The sequence below is a fragment of the Apteryx mantelli genome, chromosome 3, assembly GCF_036417845.1.
Source record: "Apteryx mantelli isolate bAptMan1 chromosome 3, bAptMan1.hap1, whole genome shotgun sequence".
Taxonomy (NCBI): domain Eukaryota; kingdom Metazoa; phylum Chordata; class Aves; order Apterygiformes; family Apterygidae; genus Apteryx; species Apteryx mantelli.
The window spans coordinates 57,201,893-57,224,293 of NC_089980.1; the positions used below are offsets into that span (position 1 = coordinate 57,201,893).

General features: G+C 38.0%; 1 protein-coding gene across 1 annotated transcript in view; it reads left to right on the forward strand.

Moving 5' to 3' along the window:
- The window catches only part of DISC1 (DISC1 scaffold protein), a 206,700-nt gene that overhangs the window by 140,951 nt on the left and 43,348 nt on the right, over positions 1-22,401 (forward strand). The window contains exon 10 of the mRNA XM_067294574.1: positions 13,123-13,183. Coding sequence (XP_067150675.1) covers positions 13,123-13,183 — 61 coding nt within the window. The remainder of the gene's footprint in view (positions 1-13,122; positions 13,184-22,401) is intronic.

The window sequence follows — 22,401 nt, forward strand, 5'->3', positions numbered from 1 at the left end:
TATTTGTGTGCTGTTTGCCCAAAAGGTAGGTGATCCTACAGTATATAGTGTGCACATTACTGGTAATACCCTGCCCTAATTTGTTGCAGGCCTCCTTCCATCATTACTGAACTGTGAATTTTTTGGCCTGTGTCTGTGGGCTTGGCTGTGCTAGTTTTATCTCTGTGGTAGAAACTGCTTAGCTTTTTCTGTGTTAATTGCATTTTCATGCAAGAAATATCCTCTATACTAAACTCTCAGATCCTCCAAATTTTCCTGCACCTGTTCTTTTAATTTGGATGGGGAAGAACATATTTCCATAGAGTCCTGAGGATTTTCACTCCTCCTGAAAGTTAATTTTTCTCCCCCTTTACAACAGGCCAGTACTGCTTATCAGCAATCAGGGTTAGGGGCATCAGGCTACTCTGTGTGAGCTGAGGTATTCTGGCCTCTTCCAGGGGCAAATGCAGACTTCTCCTGGAGGCTGTTAGCCCAAGAAGGGAGAGGATTTCCTAGAATTTTAGTCATACCCTTTATGTTTTCACCCAAACTAATGTGCTTTAGAGCTGTGCTAATTGACCTGATATTCTGGTTTTAGATTTGTGGTAGTAACCCTCGGAGCTAATTTACACAATGTGCTTTGAACTGAACTTGGTAATGCAAATATAATGTCCTATTAACAAACTATGAATGGTTCCTACTGGGATTTGTACAATGATTCTGAGCTCATTATTACTGTCATTCAGTATTGTGGATGAGCAGAGGAAAAGTAATTAAACAAAATAGTACTTTAAATCCCCAAAGGAATGTAAAATCAACAAAGTTGAAAACCCAGAAGTCTTAACTTGTGTTTAATATATACACGCTGTGGAAAGGGAGGTAAAGCATGGGTATGTTATACACTCAGCATAGCTGCCCAGCCTAATTGGGTGGAAAAATTGATACCCAGTGAAGCATTTATTTCCCCCAAATGATTCTGTATTTCTCTGAATCTAAGGCTTATGATGTTACATGGAAAATGGTGTAAGAAGTATTTTCTTCTAATCCCCCTTTAAATATAAGTCATCTTCCAAAAGTGCTGTTTGGGGATTTAGCTGTGTGACTCCTACTGATATTACTGGAAGTTTCACAGCTAAAATGCACAAACACAGTTTTGAAAATGCCTCTTGCAATCTAGCTCTGTGGCAGAATTGCTGTGTGAGCACTTCTTACTTCTACAGTTTGCCTAGGTGTGAGCAGCAAAATCTGTGCAAGACCTTAAAGGTCAGCTTAACTGCTGCATATTCCTCAAGTTAACATAAACATAGAGGCTGATACAAGTCCATTTCTATTAAACTCGAAGCACTCTGGCAACCTTTAAAATGCAATAAAAAAAAAAAAAAAGGACAGGCAATCCAGTCTAACTATTTAATTGACATATCACAGTCAATCAGCCAACCAACCAAACAACCAGGCGGCTCAACGGCAAAAGTGTTGTGCAGACTAGTGCTCCGTAGCACTCGACTGGACTCAGACCCGAACTGAGTGCTCTAGAAAGGAGGCTGCAATGTGCTCATCAGCTGCAGACCAACTCAGACCAAAGGGCAGTAGAGTTCCCCTTGGGCTCATTTCTTCCAGCAATCACTTTTCAACCTGCTCATCATTATGACTTCTTTCCTACTTCAGGCCATTCACTTCCCTTTCTGGCACTGCTAAAATCTTTTCCTGGGCAGACTGCCTCTCCTATACTGTTAACAGCCCAATAACTAGACCAGATACCTGAGCAGGAAACTCAAGGCTCTTCATGTTCAGGCTGTGGGACTGGTGGAAAACCTCATTCCCTAGGCCTCGCAGTGCAAGACTGGTGTGGTCCAGCTGGTGGTCTGGAACACTTCTATCTGCCTTGCCACCTTTTCCATGAAAGAATAGATAGAGAAATAGGTGTATATTGTCTGAAGAGTGGATTATTTTGTCCTGAGAGTGGCCAGCTCAGAAGTGGGCATTATTGCTGCTCTTGCACCTTAGTGAGAAGAGAAAAGTGAGGGAGAAAGCATAAAATCTTAATTGTGTACATTTTGGTGCAGCTCCAAACTTCTGCCATTGCTGCCACTGTGGGTTTGGGGATGTCATGAAGTTTAGTACCTCGAACTTACCAGGACTGGACCTCTAGTTCATCTTTTTAAAACTTAACATATTAAAACTTTCCAGGTGTCACTTGAAAAATAATTTTGGTCCTGAAGATTAAACCAACCAAGCTGAATTTATACCTAAAGAACATTTGGTATTAGAACATGTTAAATTAAACTACTGTAGAAGGAGTCTACATCAGCCATCGGGAAGTTGTTTCAAAATCACCAGAATGACCAGTAAAGTGTCCACAAATTACCAACTTGGGAGTCCTTATTAGACTTTTTTAGAAGTTTTCATTCCTCACAGGAACTCACGCACTGCAAGTTCGGTATGAAGAGCAAAACCAGAAGTAAAACACCCTGTGGTAGTGAATGATTTACAGCTTAAGTGAAGGAGGAAAGCTGACAGGAACTGTAAAAGAAGAATTTGAAAGTCAGATGAGGAAAGAAAATAGAAGAATAGAAGAGGAAAATGAAAGAGAGAGATACTCCATAGACTTAGGAGCCAAAGAGGGAGACAGCTAGGGTATGGGATCTTGTAACATGGCAAACAAAATGTACCGAAAAGAAAATCATGGTGAAAATTCAGGAAAAGGGCCAACTACACCAGAAATGGGTATTTTCAGTGCAAAAAAACAAAATATGAAACCACTGCATTAAGCATTATGCTGCTTAGAAGAAATGAATCCACTCATCCTACTTATATAGCAATGTTGAGACACCATGTGAAAGGCAAGGTCTTTAATTCTCTTCTTTTAGGGACTTTTCTCATACAGAGGTCTTTGGTTTAATTCAAATAAGAGATTTTCTATTGGTGCAGAAACTGTCAGCTTCAGTCTAGAAAGAGATGTTGAACTGGTAATAGGGCTGCTTTATTCAACATCTCCCTAAGCAAGGTATGAATTAAGTATCTTTTTTTGTCAAAAAGGTTACCAGCCAGCTCAAATATTTTATAGTTTATCCTGATGAGGGGAAAGTGTAGATATCTTTGGCTCTGGTGACAGGAAAGGGTGTCAAGAAAAAAAGATGTAAAATACTTTGCAGAATAACACAAGAGGAAATTACATGGTAATCTGCAGTGTAGCAGGTTTTGTCTTCCACTGGAATGACATTAGAATCCCTTGTTTATTGTGCAGTTGAAAATGATATGTACAACTCATTTATAAAATGTACTTGTCATCTTATGAGAAATCCCTTCATTGGAACCACCTTAACTTAGTGATATTAAAGCTGTCTCTTTCAAGAGCTCTAGTGTATTACAGTTTTGCACTGGGAAGTTAATAACAAAGCTAATAATGATTTTATACTGTAAGCATTATTTTTAAGTCAGACAATTAAATTAGTGGTCCTGTCTTGAAAGCAGTTCAAAAAATGTCTGCCCACTTATGTCTGTGACTCTGCCGTTTTTGGTGCTCAGAATTAACATGGGCACTTGGTACGCTTAATTCTTGTAGCTACATCTGTTTTGCTCAACTTTTGTAATTTTCTCAATTGCATTTTGTAATTCCCTATTCTAGCTTTAAATGTCAGTAGCTGAGATGCTTTTTAGGCATGACTGCATGTTCATGTTTGAAAGCTGTATGTTTACATTAAAATGTCAAGTATAGCTGAATAGTAACTGATGAGCTTCATAAAACTCATGAGCAGTTCTGTGCAGGTTGCATACAACTGGAATAAGGAGGTCAGGACAAAGGTTATTAGGGGTTAAGAAAAGCAATATACTCAGACTGTCTGCTTTAGTCCTTGCCCTTGGAATGAGTATGGAGCAGGCTCTGCTCAGCCTTTGTGCTGGGCTGCTTCACATTTTTTCATGTTTAGGAGCCCTGTAATTATGTTGCAGGAAACATGCCTAGTATAGCCAGCAGTGGCCAAATGGTTTATAAAGAATTTCTGAAAACTGCAGTGCATCAGGCTATGTGGGACAAACTTTCCCCTTCTCTACACCACTACTGATTGTCAGCTATTTTTTAAAAACAGAAATTGCTGCTTTTCGATGGGTATTCTGTAGTTTGAAGACCCGTTTGAGATCCTTGGAAAGACTAGCATTACAAAAATGCAAGTTAGTGCTATTTGCAGTTATCTTTTGTAAGTAAGTGTTGGCGTAGGAAGTCACTGCTTTATTTGATGTCATTTCAAGGTTGTTAAAAATAGCTTGCAATACTGAATATTCCTTTTTGTCATAGCTATTGCAATTTGTATTACTTCTAATGTTCAGTATGTACCTTTGAGCTCCACTGTTCTTTCATTAAAATAATCTAAAGAACTGATGTTTTAGTAGCCATTTGTTCTACTGGAATGAAGATAAGTGTTTATCATTTTTCTTTGTCAGTTTTAATATTGGCCTTTTTTAACACACTTTTGTCTTTGTCACTTTTCAAAGCTCTTACATTTGTGCTCATCTCTCCCTTTCATCTCTTTTAGTAGCAGCATGGCAGCATTTGGGAGAAAATTCTGCTTGTTTTTTTTTGGCTGTGCTGCTATGCTGTGTTTCTGTTCCATAAAGTCTTATGCACAAACATTTTCTGCATTAAATAATTGTATTTGTTGCAATACAAAACATATTTTATACTCTGGCTGTGGACTGCCTCTGTGTGGGTGCCTGGATTCTCACTAGATTGTATAGCCTGACTAGCCAGCGTGTTGAGCTGATACATAGCTGGCAGGAGAAAAGATAACCAGAAGTATTAAGACTAGCAGGAGATTCTGTGGAGTCCTTTTTTTGGGGGGGGAAATTTCTGTAGGGATCAGAATGATTTAAAGAAATCTCTGGCTATGTTTATTTCATGACTTAAATTTAAAAGCCAAAGTGGGTTACTCATTCAATGTCATTTTTGGTTGCAATTCATTGTCTAAATCATCAGGCATAATACTTAATATTTAAGTTCAGCAGAACAGCCACTGTGAGAAGAATTTAGAACAGCTACAGTGTGTTTTAGAAGCCTTGATATTGTTTAACTGCTGTGACACACCTCCTGTGTTCTGCTGGTCATCCCTGTTAGCAATGAGGTATCCTGTTGGGCCAAAAGTTAATCAAGATTTCAGTTGTTTTTTATTTTGTCTCCTCACATAAAAAATTTTTGAATTGTTCTGTCTTTTCATAATGTAGGTATTAGGTGTTCTTGTCATGGAGTTTAGCTTCTGAATATAGCCTAGTTGTTCTCTGTTGTTTGTCTTGAATAGATATATAAACAGTTAATTCCAGGCATTTTTGTTTTATGTAACAGTGTTAAAATAAATCTTGCTTTCAGGAAAAGAGTTGTGGCAATATGGGTAGCAAGTTTTAATTCTTTTGGTATCTATGCACATGTCGAGTCTGTTTGTCTTGTTAGTTTTGGGTAATGGTTTCCAGATGAACTCTTGTGACTGCTGACAGTCCACAGAGGCTGAACTGGACACGTGGCTCTCCTTGATACCCAGCCTCTGCTTTGCAAGGAGAAATGGGAGAAGAGAAAGAGGTTTTTAGAAGTTATTACAGGGGGACCAAACAGATGGTCAGCAAAGGAATGAAATAGCTTACGTGTAGGCAGAGAGAAAAATCAGGTAGCAGAAAGCAAGAAAAAATTGTAGGTAGATTGTGTCCCCCCTCCTCCTTTATTTCTCTCCCATTGCTCAGGGAAGAATGGAAGGGAAAGTGAAAGGAAACTTCCCTCATGTTTTTTGGAAAGGATAAGACACTTTTAACATTAAGGTACACTGATAAATGCTTATATAACATTCTAAGTAAACAGTGGCCTGAGTGGCCACAGAGAAACTAGTAGAGCAGTTAGGAGGGTCCCATCCATGTGATGGGGAGGGAGAGTAAAACTCAAACCTCACGTTGTGTGTGTAGGAAAATTCAAAAGCCTCGGTTGCTCGAGAATGTTCCTGAGTGTCCGTCTCCAGCATGAATCCCAAAGGGGCACTGTATAGTCACACTGAAGCTAAAGAATATGCACAATCCCATATCTTAACTCATTTGAAATAATTTAAAACCTGCCTGTCATAAAGAAAACCTTTCTGGGACAAGTTGGCTTATTTATGTTAGAAATGCAAAGCAGTGAAATAATTTGGATTTGGAGTTGAGTTCAGGTTTCCCAAAACCACGAAGGTTGCCATCCGGTGCTAAACGCATGGAGAGGCCTGAATGTTTTTTTCCAGGTCTGCATTAAATTTGAAGATCTGCTTGGTGTACCCTGAATGGAACATCTCTAGTTTTTGAGTCATGTGTGGAAAAAGCAACCAAACATGTAATAAGCCTGTGACTACCAGAGAGGTGGTATGCGCAGGGCAGAGCTAAATTGGAAGGCCTGGAGGCTACTCCCAGGTCTGTGACTGGGCAGGTGGGGGGTTTTCCACTAATCACTTTTTAACCCTGTGCCTTGATCTCCCTCTCTATGCTTTATATAGCCTCTTAAAATATCGAGGAAAGTCTGTTGTCATGTAACTTTAGTGCTCTGGTCATTGTTGTCCCAATATTTCACCTATAGTCTCTTTAATTTAGAAGTAGTACACTTGTTTTAATACTGAATAATAAAACAATTCTTAAAATTCGAGCTGGCTTTTTTAAAGGCAGATTATTTACTGAAAGTATTTAGAAAGTAACTTTGCCTTTTCTCCCCTGCTGTCTCCCACATGTAGCATAGGAAGAACTACCATGTGTCTGGCTTGCTAGATTTTACAGAAATCTGAAAGAAGCTTAAAATCCATATGAAGCTATGGTAATTCCCTTCAATTTAGGCAATTTAATCATCACTGAACTTGAAGGGTCACCTGTCTCTTTGGATGAAAAGCACCACATACAATGCAGGAGGTTCAGGAAGTAATTTCTAGGAAGTCAGTTTTTCAAATGTGCCTTTTTATGCAGAGTGGTTTTTTTCTCCCCTCTTTCCTGCTCTGCAAACCGTTTATGCTGTGCCCAGAAAGATAGATACATAAGTTGGTACAGGCAGAGCTGCTAGCACCTCTTTGTAAGATATCGTTGTAAGATCTAGTCGTCAGGTTTTTATTTCTTTGTCAAACTTCTGTTTATGCTGAAATTTCCTATATCTTTTATCTGCCCTAACATCTAACCTGAGGTCAAGACCTGGCCTCTCTGTTGAAATCAGTAATTTCTATACCCATGTATGTCTGGCTGTAATCTTTCACATCAAAGTTGAGGTATCACTTGATTCATTGTGGGTGTCAGTGTCAGCTCAAAATTCATTAAGTTGCAGCAAAGCCTGCAAATTAAGCCAGCTGAAAATAAGATGGGAGCTGAGGGGGCAGAGAAACAAGCAGGTGGAGATCCTTCCCTGAAAAATCAAAGAGACCGTTCATTACCTGCTTCTGCTATGTGTGAAACTGTGCCATCTTTCCACATGAGCTGGTACGTGGCCTTTCTGGGGTCTGCTAATGAGAAAAGGCTAGTTGTCTTTGGTACTACAGTGTCCACACACTTCCAGCATGGCCAGAGGTTAGACTGTACTCTTCCTCCTGTTCAGGATGTCCCCACATGTTTGAGGAAAGGTAACAGTAGACCTCTATTGTATCTACAACCCCAAAAGGAACTGCTTAAGGAAGATGAGTTGTACATTCTGTACTTTTCCCCTTTTCCTGTTTCAATGCAACATAAGTGGGAAAATGATGTGCTGTCTTGTGCTCTGCCAGTTTTGCATTTCTTTATTTCTTTTCATATATTTTTATTACTACTTTTTTTTTTTTCTTCAAAGATTGGGGGTATAAAGTAGAAGCTGGTAGTGTGGCATGAGGTTTTTTAGGTAAGAGTGAGCAAAGTATTGTATGTCAGTGGTGCTCAAGCTAGATCCTTAATTTTTTTTGTTTTCACATTGTTTCACATATCAGAAGATTTACCCCCACTGTGTCAGAACATTGTTCCATCTGGGGCCAGAGAAGCACCCTGAATCTGATTGCAGTCTCAGTTCTGCAGACTCTCTTCCATCCAAAGGGATTCAGGCTACCTAGCATCCCTTATATAGGGCAGCCCTGCTGCGTTCATGTGATACAGTCCCAGCAGAAGAAATGTGGAGCTTTAATATCATAGATGTTTGGTACCAGTGTGCTTTTTAGAATTCACCTTTCCATAGTCTTTCTATTCATGGAATAGAACCAACTCATTGACAATCCTCCTAAATTTTGGCCTCCTCATCTCTGATGATACCAATTTCTGTAGACAAATTCTGTGTTCTTCAATAATGATGCTTAAAGGATGAGTGGATTTCTTAGAAGAAAGCACAATCACTGGAAGAGACAGGTTGTAACTATGCATCTCAGTATTTACTTCATTATTGAAAGGTAATCAGTGAACCAGAAGAGAATTTGGTTGATTGAGTTGACCCAGATTGTCAGCTTTTTTGGAGTATTTGCATGTCTTTCTTGAACTACCTATTTTCCTCTCTTTAATCCTTCTTTTTACTTGAATTCCCCAGGAATAATGGAACTGGAAAGAGGCAGTTGTTCTTTACTCACAGCTTGTTCTTTGGGTTTTTTCCCTTGCTGTCTGGAAGATGCAAAATTCCATACAATTCTGTTATCCAAAATCTAGTTAATGTTACTGTGCTTTGATAAATCTTGTTGGCATGTAGTTGAGGAGCTGAGATGTCATCTCTGAAGTTTGACTGTCTTTTCAAGTTAACTTTTAAATATATCGAAGCCTTTCTGCAGTTTTTCAGACCATAACTTCACACATTTAATACAACACATCTTCCACTACAGAAAAGATCAGATACTTTTAACTAATGATGTGCTTTCTTTTTATTTTAGTATTAATAATCATTTACACATTTAAAAAACAGAAATCTGTCAACCTTGTTCACTCCCAATTCTGCCCTCTGTGGTTAACCCATGTAGGTCCATCCATGTCCATGCAGTTGCAATTATTTTTATATCAATCTTAAAAAGGGCCAAATCTCACCCGAGTTCCTTAAGTCAGGCAAAAATCTCATTGAAATTAGTGGGAGTTTTGCTTTACTTAACTAATAAAGTACTTGAAAAGGAATGTAATGATTGTGGAAAGGAGAGACTAATTATATAGGCTAGAGACTTGTAGTGTAAGCAGGTAATGAGTGTCAGTTCTCTTGTGCTGGGTCCAGATCTGCTAGAAGCCATTTCAGCTGCTCCACACTTTGGTTTTAGGCCATGGATCATTCTTTACTGTGTGAAATCATCATTTACCAGGAAAAAAAAAAAAGAAAAAAAAAGGCTTTTAGAATGAAAGGCAAAATTTAACTTTAGACTTTGTATCCCTGGGACTCAAAGTATCAGACTATTCACTTGTCTGTTAGGGTGCTACAGACCTGTAGTCTATCACTTAAAATGGCTGTGATGTTGGGTGCCAGTTTTTTGAGGCACCTAACTCTGTTTTGAGGACTTATTCTTCAGAGGTGCCAAGCATCCACATCTAGAGCTTCTGCCTGTTCTGCCTGTGGACATTGGGTTCAAGTGTCTCAAGTCAGATACTCAGTCTTACATAGTTCCTAAAAATATTGGTCATAGAATGCATAGTATATTGTGTGGTCTGTAGGTCTTTGAAAGCTCAGTTTGTGAGGGCTGAGACTAGAGAATAAAAACGGTGATATAGCTTCATGTTCATGCTCAAATAATAGTTGTAAGTAAAAGGAATGGCATTACACCCATGGGTGGCTTTCAGAGATATTATTTTAAAAGAACACTATCTAGTTTAATTATTGGAAAATATTTATGCAGCTTTTAAAATGTCAGGTTTGTGCTCTGTAACAACTAAAAGGGCTACCACATAAGTTCACGGGTGATGCTCAGCTCCGTCTGACCAGGACTGATTGTAAGACTGGACTTTGTTTGGAGCAGTAAGGAGGAAAAAGATTATATGATAAAATAAAAGAAATGCTAAATCACTTTTCTTCAGTTTAGACTTTACAGGAAAATTCTATTTTTAGTCTTAGCAAACACCCAGGTATCTGATCTTCCATGAGTATTTATACTTTTTTATTTTAATAACTCCCCTCAAGGCCAATATGAGCTAAGCATGTAAATCCTCAGAGAACTGATGGAAAAATCAATTGCATTCACTTAAATATAAAAATAAACCATTTGGCATGTTTATGCAGAAAAAAATCTCATGAATTATTATTATTATTTTTTGTCTGTCTTCTAGTACTTCTTTAGCTAGATTTAAGGCACTCACAGCTTTCAGTCTACATGTTCTTGCTTTGAAGTGATGGTGAATAGATTCATTAAATTAGAACAAAAAATCTGCTATTTTTTTGCTTGTCTTCTATTTCAAATAGATTATCTGAAAGGCTGAAAGTATCTGTGTACTTGTTGCAATGCTGCTTGCAATTTGTTACAAAGAAAGTAACCTCCATAGAATTTTTAAGCAGGGTTTTCCTTCAAGGAAAATCTCCAGGTCACAGCTCTTTCAATTACATGCACAAGAAGGCAAGGAGACAAAACTAGTCTGGGTAGCTTTCTCTTCTAGAAGCAAAGTTTGCATTTCTTTTAATTTAGTTAAAACATTTGGCAGGAGAGAGTATAGTTTAGTGATGTGAAGTGATTTCCAAATGAGTGTTAGCTTTTAAACGACCTACTTTTGACTAGTGGTGTATTCTTGTCCATTGCTTTTTGTCATTGAATAATGCTGATTTATTAAGCTGTGTGCTTCAAGGGCATTGTAAAATTGCAAGCAGGGGCAGGACTGAACTGTGAAAGTGAGAATTACTCTATCAGATCATACCCAATTAAAAAGTGACAAGCACAGCAGGAGAAATTGAAAGCAAGGTTTATCTTTCATGTAACATAAGAAGTCACTATATCGGTTAGAAACAAAGTGAGTGTGAAACAGATTCTCCACCTCTTCTCATCCCTTTCCAAAAATTAATAATATCTACTGACTTTATTATCAGAAAGAATAAGCCTGTGAGTTGTAACAGCTCATGTTCAAGGATATTACGACAATGGCAAGAGAATGGAAAGTACTGCAGCCATGTAGCTTTAAGCAATCTGTTATCAAAGTATGTGCTGAACCTCAGGTCAACACATTGGCAGTTACAGAAAGGGAGTTTTGGAAAACTGGCTTTAGTTTATATAACACTGTAGTATGTCATTAAAGGAAGACTTGGAGTCTTGCAAGCTCTCTGGAGTTTCACAGGAAGCATAGGGAATAAAAGAGCGGTAATAAAGGCAGGAACTTTTACTAAGCCTTGTAGTTGTTATAAAACTCTGCTAGGGGGTAAAGAAACTTATTTAGTCTCCAGTGCCATTGCAGAAATCCTTGTATAACCTTTCCTGTAACATTCACCAGCACTCTTCTAATAGTGAGGTGGAACTGTGAATGTATAAATGAATGTAGCTGTCTATATACAATATAACCTTCCCTGATCCTTCTGGCTCCAGTTGAGCTGTTGTGTTGCAGAACCTGTTTTGATAGTGAATCTAGATTAAAGATGTCATGGACAAAACTGTAGGGTTTTCCAGAATATCAGGGTGGATACTTTTTGTTTAGCCGATCTAACAACTATTTCTTAAAACAAACAAACAAAGAAAGTAACCCTTTATCAACTTTGCAAAATGTATCTCATGTTTACTATTGGCATGCAAACTGCTTCAGAAAGCTGTGTGAATATTGTGTGACCAGGTGAACACCTCCTTCTGCAGAGAGTTGATGTTAAGTTGACTCTGATGGTTACTGGTAATGGTATTACCTAAGCAATTTCAGTTAATGAATTCCTGCATATACACACACACACACACAGACACATACACACATATGTATGTATATATATGTGTATATATATGTATGTGGGAAGTGTGTGTGTGAGTGTGTATGCAACTTTAGAACAGCTGATCCAGTCAATGCCAGGATTTCAGGTTAGGCTTTAGCGTGTGAAATTTTATATTTTTTTGGGGGGGGGAGGGGAAGGAAAAATAAAAGGGCAAAGTGAGGTTCGCATGGAATGTTTGATATGTGTTAGTTGTACCCAGAGGCTTTACATAAGTATATTACTGTCTCAGGATCAAAGAACTGTGAATGCCAATCACTAAAACCTCTTGACATACCAGTACTATTCCTCCCAGGTGGGTACATCTTTTGGGGTGGTTAAAATGTTTGCCCCTTTAATGACTGATCTTCCACAGAAAGAAGATAAATCACTGTAGAGAATATAGTGGGAGGAGATCAACGGGTAGATTTACAGGGCATCGGATCCCTGCAGTGAGCTTTGCCCACAGCAACAGCAATTCTCTGTAGAATGTATCTTCAAGTAAATCATATATGGGATTGGTGTGCAATGAGTTAAGAATGTAAAAAGGACTGACTGACTCCTGGACTTAGAGTAGGAAACCAGCTGTTAGAAAAGGAAATTAAAAAAATATTTTTGTCACAATGTGAAATGATTATTCTTTAAATCCTCCATTTTCCCAAAGGGAATTTACCTTTCCCTCCATTCTTGCCCAAGATGGAGTACCAAGGATCATCTGAAAGAACAGCTTTGTTATTTTGTGTTATGTTGAGTAGGTGGTTTATTAGATTTTCTTCTGAGCGAAGAAGTTGTAGAGACATATATCTACCCTTACAAACACAGTTTAAAAAAAAATTGTTAAGATTCTTATGTGGTAACTTTTCCAATTCCACAGTGTTTCAGTACTGTCAGAAGTAGTTTGATCACTTTGGTGCTACAAATTTCTTAAAGCTTTAAAGGACTCTTGTGCACTGACAAATACTTAGACCTGCAACTTCTCCTGAAGGTAAAGGGGAGGAGCTTGCTGTGCTTTTTTTGTCAGGAGGAAACTTCTACAAGCTGTACCTTTGTTAGTCTCACCGTTTTTCTGGCACAGCTGAGAGGTTAATTTACTGATACATTGATTACTAGATATATTAATGTAATACATGCACAATTGACTTTCAAGAGAAAAAGTTGACATCCATACTATAATTTGAATAGAATTGTATGCCTATTCTATAACAGAATAGAATTCTCATTTTCAAGTGATATCTGTAAAACTATGCGTAATAATGAGATGATTTTAAAGAAATTACATACTTAAACAGTTATACCATTGCCTAACTTTGAATTTTATCTTGCAGTGACCAGTGTAAAAGAAAATGCAGTGAAATATATGGAGATGCTGGAGGATAAACTACATAGGTAAGGATGACATATTGTGGAAGGCTTTGAAGGCTTAAAAATGTTTCTTAATGCAGCATTGGCATGCATAAGAGAGTTAGAGAATGTGCTGGAACTTGAATTGAAATAATCACAAAAATATTTCAAAGTGAAATGATTTGTTCTTTATGTTATTATTATGCTATTACTGTAACAAAAAAATTGTTACAGAATGTAAACCTACCCAACGTTGGAAATCCCGTGGATGTTATTGTTATGACCTCTGCTCATGGCCACATTGCAGCTGCTTTGCAATGAGCCCTCCAGTAGGTGCAGGTGAAGGAAAGAGTGGCCGAGGGAGATTCCCCAGTGCATGGTGCTGCTCGGGAGCTGCTGGGATGGCCAGAGAGAAGGGAGCGTGTGTGTGGTAGGTGTGCACTGCTCTATGTGTACCCACGGTGCTGTTGTCTGTGGGGTCAACTGTTGAACATCCAGAAGCCCTGAGCTGCTGGGGATGCTGCAGCTGGTTTAAAAAAAACGAAAAAAAACACCCTCCTCCATTCCCACACGAAGGGCAACACAGAACAGAGCCACGGAATCCCTTACCATAATTCTGGGCATCTTAAACAAGTAATGCCCCTCTATATAGCAGTTCTGAAAGTATGCCATTTGGGGGGACTGGACACCAAATAAACAAGGGAACAATGTAGATATTTTACAAACTTAATCCTAAAGCAGAATACACGTATTTTTATACATTTCTTTCTTGAACAAATGTTAGGATTTATATTTACTCCTCTTGCTGTGTGAAGTGGGCTCTAGATTGCCCCGTAAGGTTTGGGCTGCTCCTGCAAGGGTCGTTACCAAACACTGCACTGTTGTTCCAATGGAACCTTCTATAGAGGGGCTTGGGCTTGCAGAAGATTTATGCAGAATTATGTTAGAAAATAAGATTTATGTTAGAAAAAGCTTTCATAGGCTGTCATCGGAGTTTGTGTTTTGATAGAGATAAACCCCCACATTAACACCACTCTCATTTCTATTTCTGAGCAGGTATTGTTAACAATCTTGTTGTTATTGCTATTTTTCATTGTGCTTGTAAAGAGGGGGTTCTGGATTTTTAAATTTGAGTCCTTCCTACCCCCTCCTTTAATAACTTTTGAACTCTATGTCTGATTTCAGCTTAGCTGTAGAAGTTTCAAATCCATAAGTGTAAGACATGCCTTAAGAGCTTGCTTTGGATTGCTTTTAAAAAAAAAAGATAATCTTTATTAAAAATTAAAATATAAGATATAGCAACATGTATTGGTGTTTCTAGGTTGTGTGGATTTAATTGACATATCAGGCTCCCAGAATGAAGTAAATTTCTCTTTAAATATTGAACACTTGGAGAATCTCTAAAGACTTTTTTTTCTTCTGCACAGAATACATCGGATAGATATGCAGTTGTGGTTTGTTTTTATTTATTTATGCCTTTTAATACAATGTTTGGGTTGTCTACCTGGAGTTTTCTTTTCTGCATCAATATTTTAATGTGTGACACATTTTTATGCATCTTGATGGGTGTTGTTAATGAGCTTGCAGCATGCTCTTTTCACTCATCATGTAGTTTTAGTACTTGTGAGAGAAATTTCCATGCTGAACGTCATGCTACTATTCATCCTGCTTCCATGAAGAGTATCATTGCTGGGAATGAATTAAAAGTTAAACCCTCTTTTTGGCACTATTTTGTATTTTGGAAGAAAGTGCGGTTAAGACATTTCTTTATAGACAGTAGTTAACCATTTCAAATTTTCCTCAGCAGATTTAAGAATAATCAGGTGTTGTAATGCAGTTTGTTGCTTTTGTATGCAAGGGTTGCATTCCTTAGTGCCATACAGACCTTGATCTTTTTTAGACTGGGTTTTCTATTGCAGATGGCCTATAGGCTTCAAAGTTTTGCTATTCAGAGGCTAGTGTTCTCCCTGCATTTTCTGAGGACACAAATACACGAAATCCAAGTTGTGTGTGTACATGGCTGCAGCCGTACTACTGCATGTAATGTGCACTTCTGGGCTTGCCATTAACTCCTCTGTCCCTAACTGTCTACCTGGATATTCTAGCACTCCAAACTGTTGCAATATTGCCAAGCTTCTGAAATTTCCCTTCCTGCCCTTAAGAATTAAAAACAAAAAAAAAACCAAAACAGTACTAGCCAAGCTCCCACAGATGGGGAAGGTTTAGTCCAGTACCAATAACAGTTTTTCAATATGTACAAATGGCACAATTCTAAATATAGTTTATCCCAAGTAATTAGGAGCTAAGAATTTCCTTTAATATCAATGGGAAGAGAAAGTCTCTAATATTTTTACCAGGAAGGACACTCTAAGATACAATACCTTTAAAATCTTTTTATATTTATGTGAATGAAGTGCTTATAGATATTTGGTTTTTTAAAGGTTCTTTGGACTTTAAATAATTAATTCCACCTGCTTTACTGCTTGCATAATTACAAAAAAAGTAAGCAACAGCCCATTTTTTTCCTCTTTGAGAAGTGCATTAGAGAGAGACTTTATCTTTTATTTGGTTTTCTTATAGATGCTCAATTTATTCCTTATGTATCATAAGCTAAAGGAAGACTTTCTAAGAAAAGTTTAGAGAACAAGGTTCAGGTGTGTGTGTAGAGAGAGGTAAAATTTGCATCTGTCTCATGGATGCACCTTTATAGATGCCTTTGAAACCAAAGGATGATCAAGTCTGTGCAACAAGAATTCAGATATAATTCTGGAGCTTTTCTCCAGATGAAACATACCATTTTGCTAGGAAATGTTTCAGATGGAAGCAACATGGATTAAAAACCCTTCAATTTAAGGTATAGCTTCAACATAAGGTAGAAGTGTTAGAAATGTAGATTTTGAACACCTTTATCATAAAGGAAAATTAGTGAAGAAAATTCAGACCAAAGCATGTTTAATGAGAATTAAAGATAAAAATCTTATCTATTTTATCTATTTTTTAAATTTTCTCCCTCTCTCTTTTTTGTTTATTTTCTTAAATAAAGTGTAATTTGAAATAAATTCCTCTTGCCATCCCTTAGCTCATCCCCTGGAGTCAGTGTCTGTCTGTCTCTCCCCCTCCTTCTTTTTATTAACCAATTACAGCACTTTTGACTGCAGTCTACAAAATGTGTTTTTTCTTAGGTAGCTTTAACAGGATGTTAATCTTTTGGATTAAGAACTATCCTCTTTTAACAGTCTTTCACCCACAGAAAGAAAAATGAAAAATATACATTGAGAAGAAAGGAAATTTATTCAGTATCTATTTTATGCAGTAATTTCACCCAGAGGAGGGTTAACCACCTATTAAATATACTGATGAGTGTCCTGTTAAATATATGGATAAATAAAGTGGATTGACACCTGCTGAGGACAGTATCTATCAAGAAGAAAAAAGTAGATAACATAATTATCCTTCCTGCTGTCGCATTTCAATTCACCAATATACTTTAAACCACTCATATAGTTTATAGAATACAACACTAGCTGGGTTTTTTTTTTTTAGATTATAAATACCACTGGCATCTTTTTCACTGTAAACACTGCAAATTGTTTCCCTCTGTTAGTAAACAAGTTATATACACAAGTGGTCAGAGGATTATGGAGCTGTGTTCAGTGAAAATATCTGTCTGTATGAGTGTATTAAGTGTAAGGAATCTTAGACAGCTAACTTCAGCTCATCACTTAAGTGTTTTAAACATTACTTCATAGAAGAAGTTTACTATAGCTGTCTATCTCACTGAAAGTCAGCTGAGCATCTCCATGTGGGACCCTTGTTCTTCCACAGAAAATGCGTTTCTTGATCTCACTTCTTTCCACTCTGTGTGAAGACTCTGCTATGGGCCTTTATCATCACCATTGCTAAAGGAGGCTTTAACCATCCAACTCTTTGAAGAACTACCAAGTTCTGCCATAAGTGATCTTAAGTCATGTGCCTATTTGTAAATGGTTGAAGGTCATAAGCTGAGCACAGGAAAGAGTGCTATAAAGCCATAAAAGGAGAAGATTTAGATTGAAATTTCATGCTTAAATGTTGTCTCCGAAAGCAAAACTTAGGCACCTAAATAAAAGTGGCTGGATTTTGCAAGATGCAGAGTACCTGTGAAGACCTTTTTAAATCAATGGAGTTGAAGAATGAGTATCAAGTCACATTTGTTTAGGTATTTAAATATGGGAATCTAAGTCTAGACTTAGGGTCTATAAATACTGTCCTGATTTTGAAGGTATCCATAAGATCATCTGCCTTTTGAATGGGTAAGAAACTTTAAATATGTATTTCTGTATGAAAATCATCATTGTCTGAGTTATTTGCTAGCCTACATATCTTGCCAATGAAAGCCATGAGAAGTGAGCAAATATGTCTGTCACTTTTTACATACCTCCTGTATCTCGTTAAATCTCTGCCCTACCTTCAGCCTATTTCCCTTCCATCACACAGGGTTTGTGAGAATGCATATGCATAAAAAGATTGATCTGTGTGAGAACTGTATTTGATAGCTGGAGGAACCCAAAGAAATGTGTGGACCAAGGTAGAATTTTAAAAATTATCATTCGGAATGTTGCTCTTGCAGAAGCTAGTAAACGTTCCACAGAAAATACGGTTGTCTTATGAAGTACCATGCAAATTCAGTTACATCACTAAAATATGCAGCAAAAGGATTTAGTTCTTTCAGTTCAGTCTTACTTTTGGAGACACTGCTATAATGTTCTTGCAATACTGTAGAGAAATAAGCCATTTTATTCAACATATAAGAGAGATTTTTATACCAAAGCAAACTAAGTATCATTAATGATGCAAATCGGCTTCATCAGATTTAGGGTGAGATAACAATGCTCTATATTTCAAGCTTCCATCTGCTAAGTATCCGGAGAAACATATTTGGAATGCATTGCCCTTGTGAAACGTATTAAAAACTGATAATCTGTGAAAGTTTGCACTCTTAAGCAGATGGAGTAAATGTGGCAGAATTGTTCCAAGGGAGTGTCATGTGAAGACTTCTTATTTGTGTGTTTTGAATCGTTTGACATTTGCCATCTAACAACTGGGTTTTATGGTATACCAAATATTTTTTGGGTGACATTGCACATTAACATGAAAGTTATGACTGAACCGTAGCCTGAGTAATTAATCATAGATGTGATAGATAAGCAATGAAGGAACATTTCCCAAGAGAAAATACGTCTTGAGGGTGAAAGAGGCAGAGAGCAAATAAAATGTGAGGAGAACCCAAAGATCTTGGAACCATCGCTCACCCTTTTGCTCACATTCAGGATGTAGGAGGCAGATGTGTCATGGAAGATTGAACCCTGCGTCAGCAGAAATCCCAGAAGGAACTGGATTCTTCACTAGTTTAATAATTAGGCTTTTAAACCTTTCTCAAGGCTGTCGTGATTTCCTACAGTAAGGTGAAGTTCCTACATCCACCTGGAACTCTTTAGTCCCCTGTACCTGCTCAGAGCCCTGTTTGAACTCTGACACTGCCTTTGAAGAGCAGTCTGGTATCCAAGCCTGTGAGTATAAATTTGCAATTATCAAGCATTTTAATGCAAAGCCCCGCTCTGACAGTCTACAGACTCTTATCTGTAAGGGTAAAATTTCATCTTGAGCTGTTAGTGTCCAGTATATCATTGTGTAGAAAGCCTAGTGTCTACCAGAGGAGAATTGCTGTGCTAAAGCTGCTGAGTAAGGGCCTTGAAAAGCTTTTCCTCCTCCTATATACAGCAGTGCAGACATGCTTGGGAGTGCCATACAGCCTGCAGTAATTTTTGTGTAACTCATGTCCTGCTTGAGTTGCATTGAGGGCCGTTTCAGCTGGTGGTAGTATCTCAGTAGCGCACAGATTGGACTGAAATGCCGTCTTTGCCCACCTTTCCCTAAGACTGTGACTTCTACTGTGCATCCAAGAGAGCATGCAGTCTCATCCCTTGCTTTAAAATGATTTGATCTTATTTTGCTTACCAACAGTTCTGCTGCAGTAGTGTTAAATGCAGGTTAGGCAGAATGCTAGATACTTCTAGTGACTCATTTAGTCCTTTTTTTCTTCCCAGCTGGTCCAAGTCATATACAGCTGTGAGAACATTAGCTCCAATGTATTATGAGCAGCAGACAGTTTATATGTGATGATGCATTCTTTCGTATCTCCTAGCCCACATGGTGATGGGTTCTAAATCCCTTATCACAACTGCCTCAGGCTAGAAACAAATTTTTTTATACCAGCTGATGTAAAGATGACATTTCTTGAGCTGAGGGAATTTAGTGTGATTGTACTGTACTCCAGGCCTCAAAAGATTATGCTGTGACTTCCATTCATCAATAAAACAGGGCTTTTTAGTTGCTTTTTCTAATTCCCAGATAGGAATCATGAAATTATTTTGGAGCAATCATATTTTTTAAGAATAACTGGTGACAATTACACCAGGCTGTTTTATTGAGCTATTTTCTGTGCTATTCTGCAAAAACAGGGAAATAAATATGCCTGCTAGTAAGATGTAATATTGCAATGATTGTGCTTTGCCATTTTTGATCTTTGAACGATACAGCACCTTGTAACTTTGCAAATGTATGCAAAACTTTTCTTCTTTAATTGATTCCCATCTGCAGTTTGTCTTGGTGTATTTTCTATTAAGCAACGTTTGTTTTTATTTTAATGGTGGCTTTTGTCGCCTCATGGATGCACAGTATAGGAAATGTAGTAGAGTCTTATTCTGATGTAAGGTGTGCTCATTGTATAGCTCATTGTTCAATGAAGCATGAAGGGAATTTTGTGTGTTTAGGACAACCTGCTTGCACTTGCATTTACTGAAAAAGCGGAAGCTTAGCCCCAAGCTTGTTTCACCTGATTTCATATATCTGTAAGTGATTTTTTTTTTTTTTTAGGCATTCAGTCAAATGTCACTTGACTAGTTCAGAACAAATGTGACTATAACCTGGTTGCAGCCTCAGATTGCTGGTGCTTAGTTGTTTCATATATCATAGAAATCATCAGAGGAAAAAAGCAGTGTTGTGGAAGTTAAAGGAGGCATTAAGAAGTCATTAGAGACTTTAGCTCTTGAGTGTAACTCTCTTTTCCCTTATGAAAATTTACTTACTGAAATACAAATGAAATAATTCATTGAAATCATTTCAGGGAGAAGAGAGTGCAGCTACTTGTATGCTTGGAAAGGGGCATTTATGGTAGCTTTCTGCTGATGCAGGAAAAGAATGATACAGCCAGCAAACTAACTAGGCTAGCATCACTGTCCAACTTGAATAAATGAAAGTAGCCAGATTTGCCTTAATGGCTTCATGAGACCAGGATTCATAGATCTCTCTGTACATTAGCCAAGTTATTTGCTTTCATGGCTGGCCCAGGCTCTTCTTCAGTGAATCTATGCCAGTCACAAGAAACAGTAACTTGGCATTTACTGAGATAACAAAATACCATGTGGTATAAGGGGAGTGCTGCCTACCCCAGAGCCGTGACCGCCATATGGAAGCAATGAAACTGGCTGTGGGTCAGGTGTAGCCAAAGAAGTCCTGCTGCTCATAGACCATGTTAGGCTTCTCCCATCTAGCTGCTCCCTGCAGCTTAGGGTTAACTTGCTGTGTTAAAGCAACAAGAGCTTCATGGCACTGGTGTGTGTGGAAAGTGAGATTCCTTCTATCTCCTACCCATTGCATCCAAACTTACGCATGTTGCAAACGGATGGGAGGTGAGGGAAGAGTGTGAATGTTTCTTATGCTTTTCTCTTCAGATCATATATTTGCTTCCCCATCCTTGGAGGTACTTTACCTTTCATACTCTCTGCCTAGCAGTGGGAGGAATGGCTGTTAATGGGAGATTTATCATGCCACAGTACCATAGGTGTTTCACACTATCTGGGAAACTTGCTTGCTTCCAAGCTGTTAGACAAGGCACATATTTTCATTTCAAGTTCACCTTTTGCAAGTATGGGACAGAAAGCCCTGGATTCTGTATGCTTAAGGCAGAATTATTTCTAAGGATACATGTGCTTGCTTACTCTGATGAAGCCCGGAAGAAATGTGGGAAAGGGAACATGCATTGTGTAAAGGAAGTCTCTGGTACTCTCAGATAGTTTTTAATACATCTGAAGGTCTCATCTTCACTAAGCTCCATCCCTTCAGACAAGACCACCAATGTTCTGAGGGTCCCATATTATAACAGGACCAGTCAGGATTAATTGCCACCACATTACATTCCAGTTTACTTGAAAATAAAACTGCAAGACAGTCTTAAAGCAGTCATTCTCTTCACCCATTATTCATCTGTCAGTGTACATACCATGTGTCCCAGGTGTCCTTTATAATATACTGAGTTTCAGAAATATTTTTGGGGAGCAGAGATGGGTATAAATACTCTCAAAAACATGGCACACTGAGGGGACTTGCTAACGTAACCGTGTTTCATACTGCTGATGGTCTTGAAGCTCAGAGCACATTAAAAAGGCTGAGTGCACTTGTACCTGGATAGCTCTTTCCTGTCTGGTTATAGTTTCTCCACTGTTCCTGTCTGTATTTTACTTTTTTTTTTAATTAGTATTGATTGCATAGAAGAAGTGTTGCATTTCCCGCAGCAATTGTTTGCCCATGTCTTCAAGCTGTTGCCTATGAGTGATCCTTATCTACCTGAAAAAGAGCCCATGAATGTCAGCAAAATCACTGCCTGCCCTTGTAATAAAGGGCTGCAGGACTAGGTCCTTTGTGTCTATCTTAAATATTGAAAATCTGGAACGTGGTTAGCAGTCAATGCTACTGAAAGTGGGTATGGTAAATAACTGATCAGATAGATTTGCAAAATCAAAAGGAATTCGCACACTTCTGTGAAGCGTGCGAAGGCATCTGAAGGCATTCTGCCCCAAACATATTTTCCTGTTCTTTATAGTAAAACAGCCTGTTTTGAACATATTGTGTAGTGTTATGCTACTGATGGGTTCCCCAAAAACCTCCAGACAGCAACAACAACAAAAACCTAGTATGGCTTCAGTAGCATTTAAAAAGCACTGCAGTGTCACCAAACTCACATGGGGATGATTGAATGCTTTTCTTTGGAGAATCAGTTCTCTTCATTCTGAATGATGCATTCTCTTTATTTCTGTTGCCTTATTCTTCAGTTTACTTGAGAGACACTGTCATGAAAACAGGATTATTTTTTCTTAAAGGCCCATGTTTTCCTGATATTCTTTTCCAGCCTGAAAACAAAAAGTTAGCTCATTGCACTTATTTGC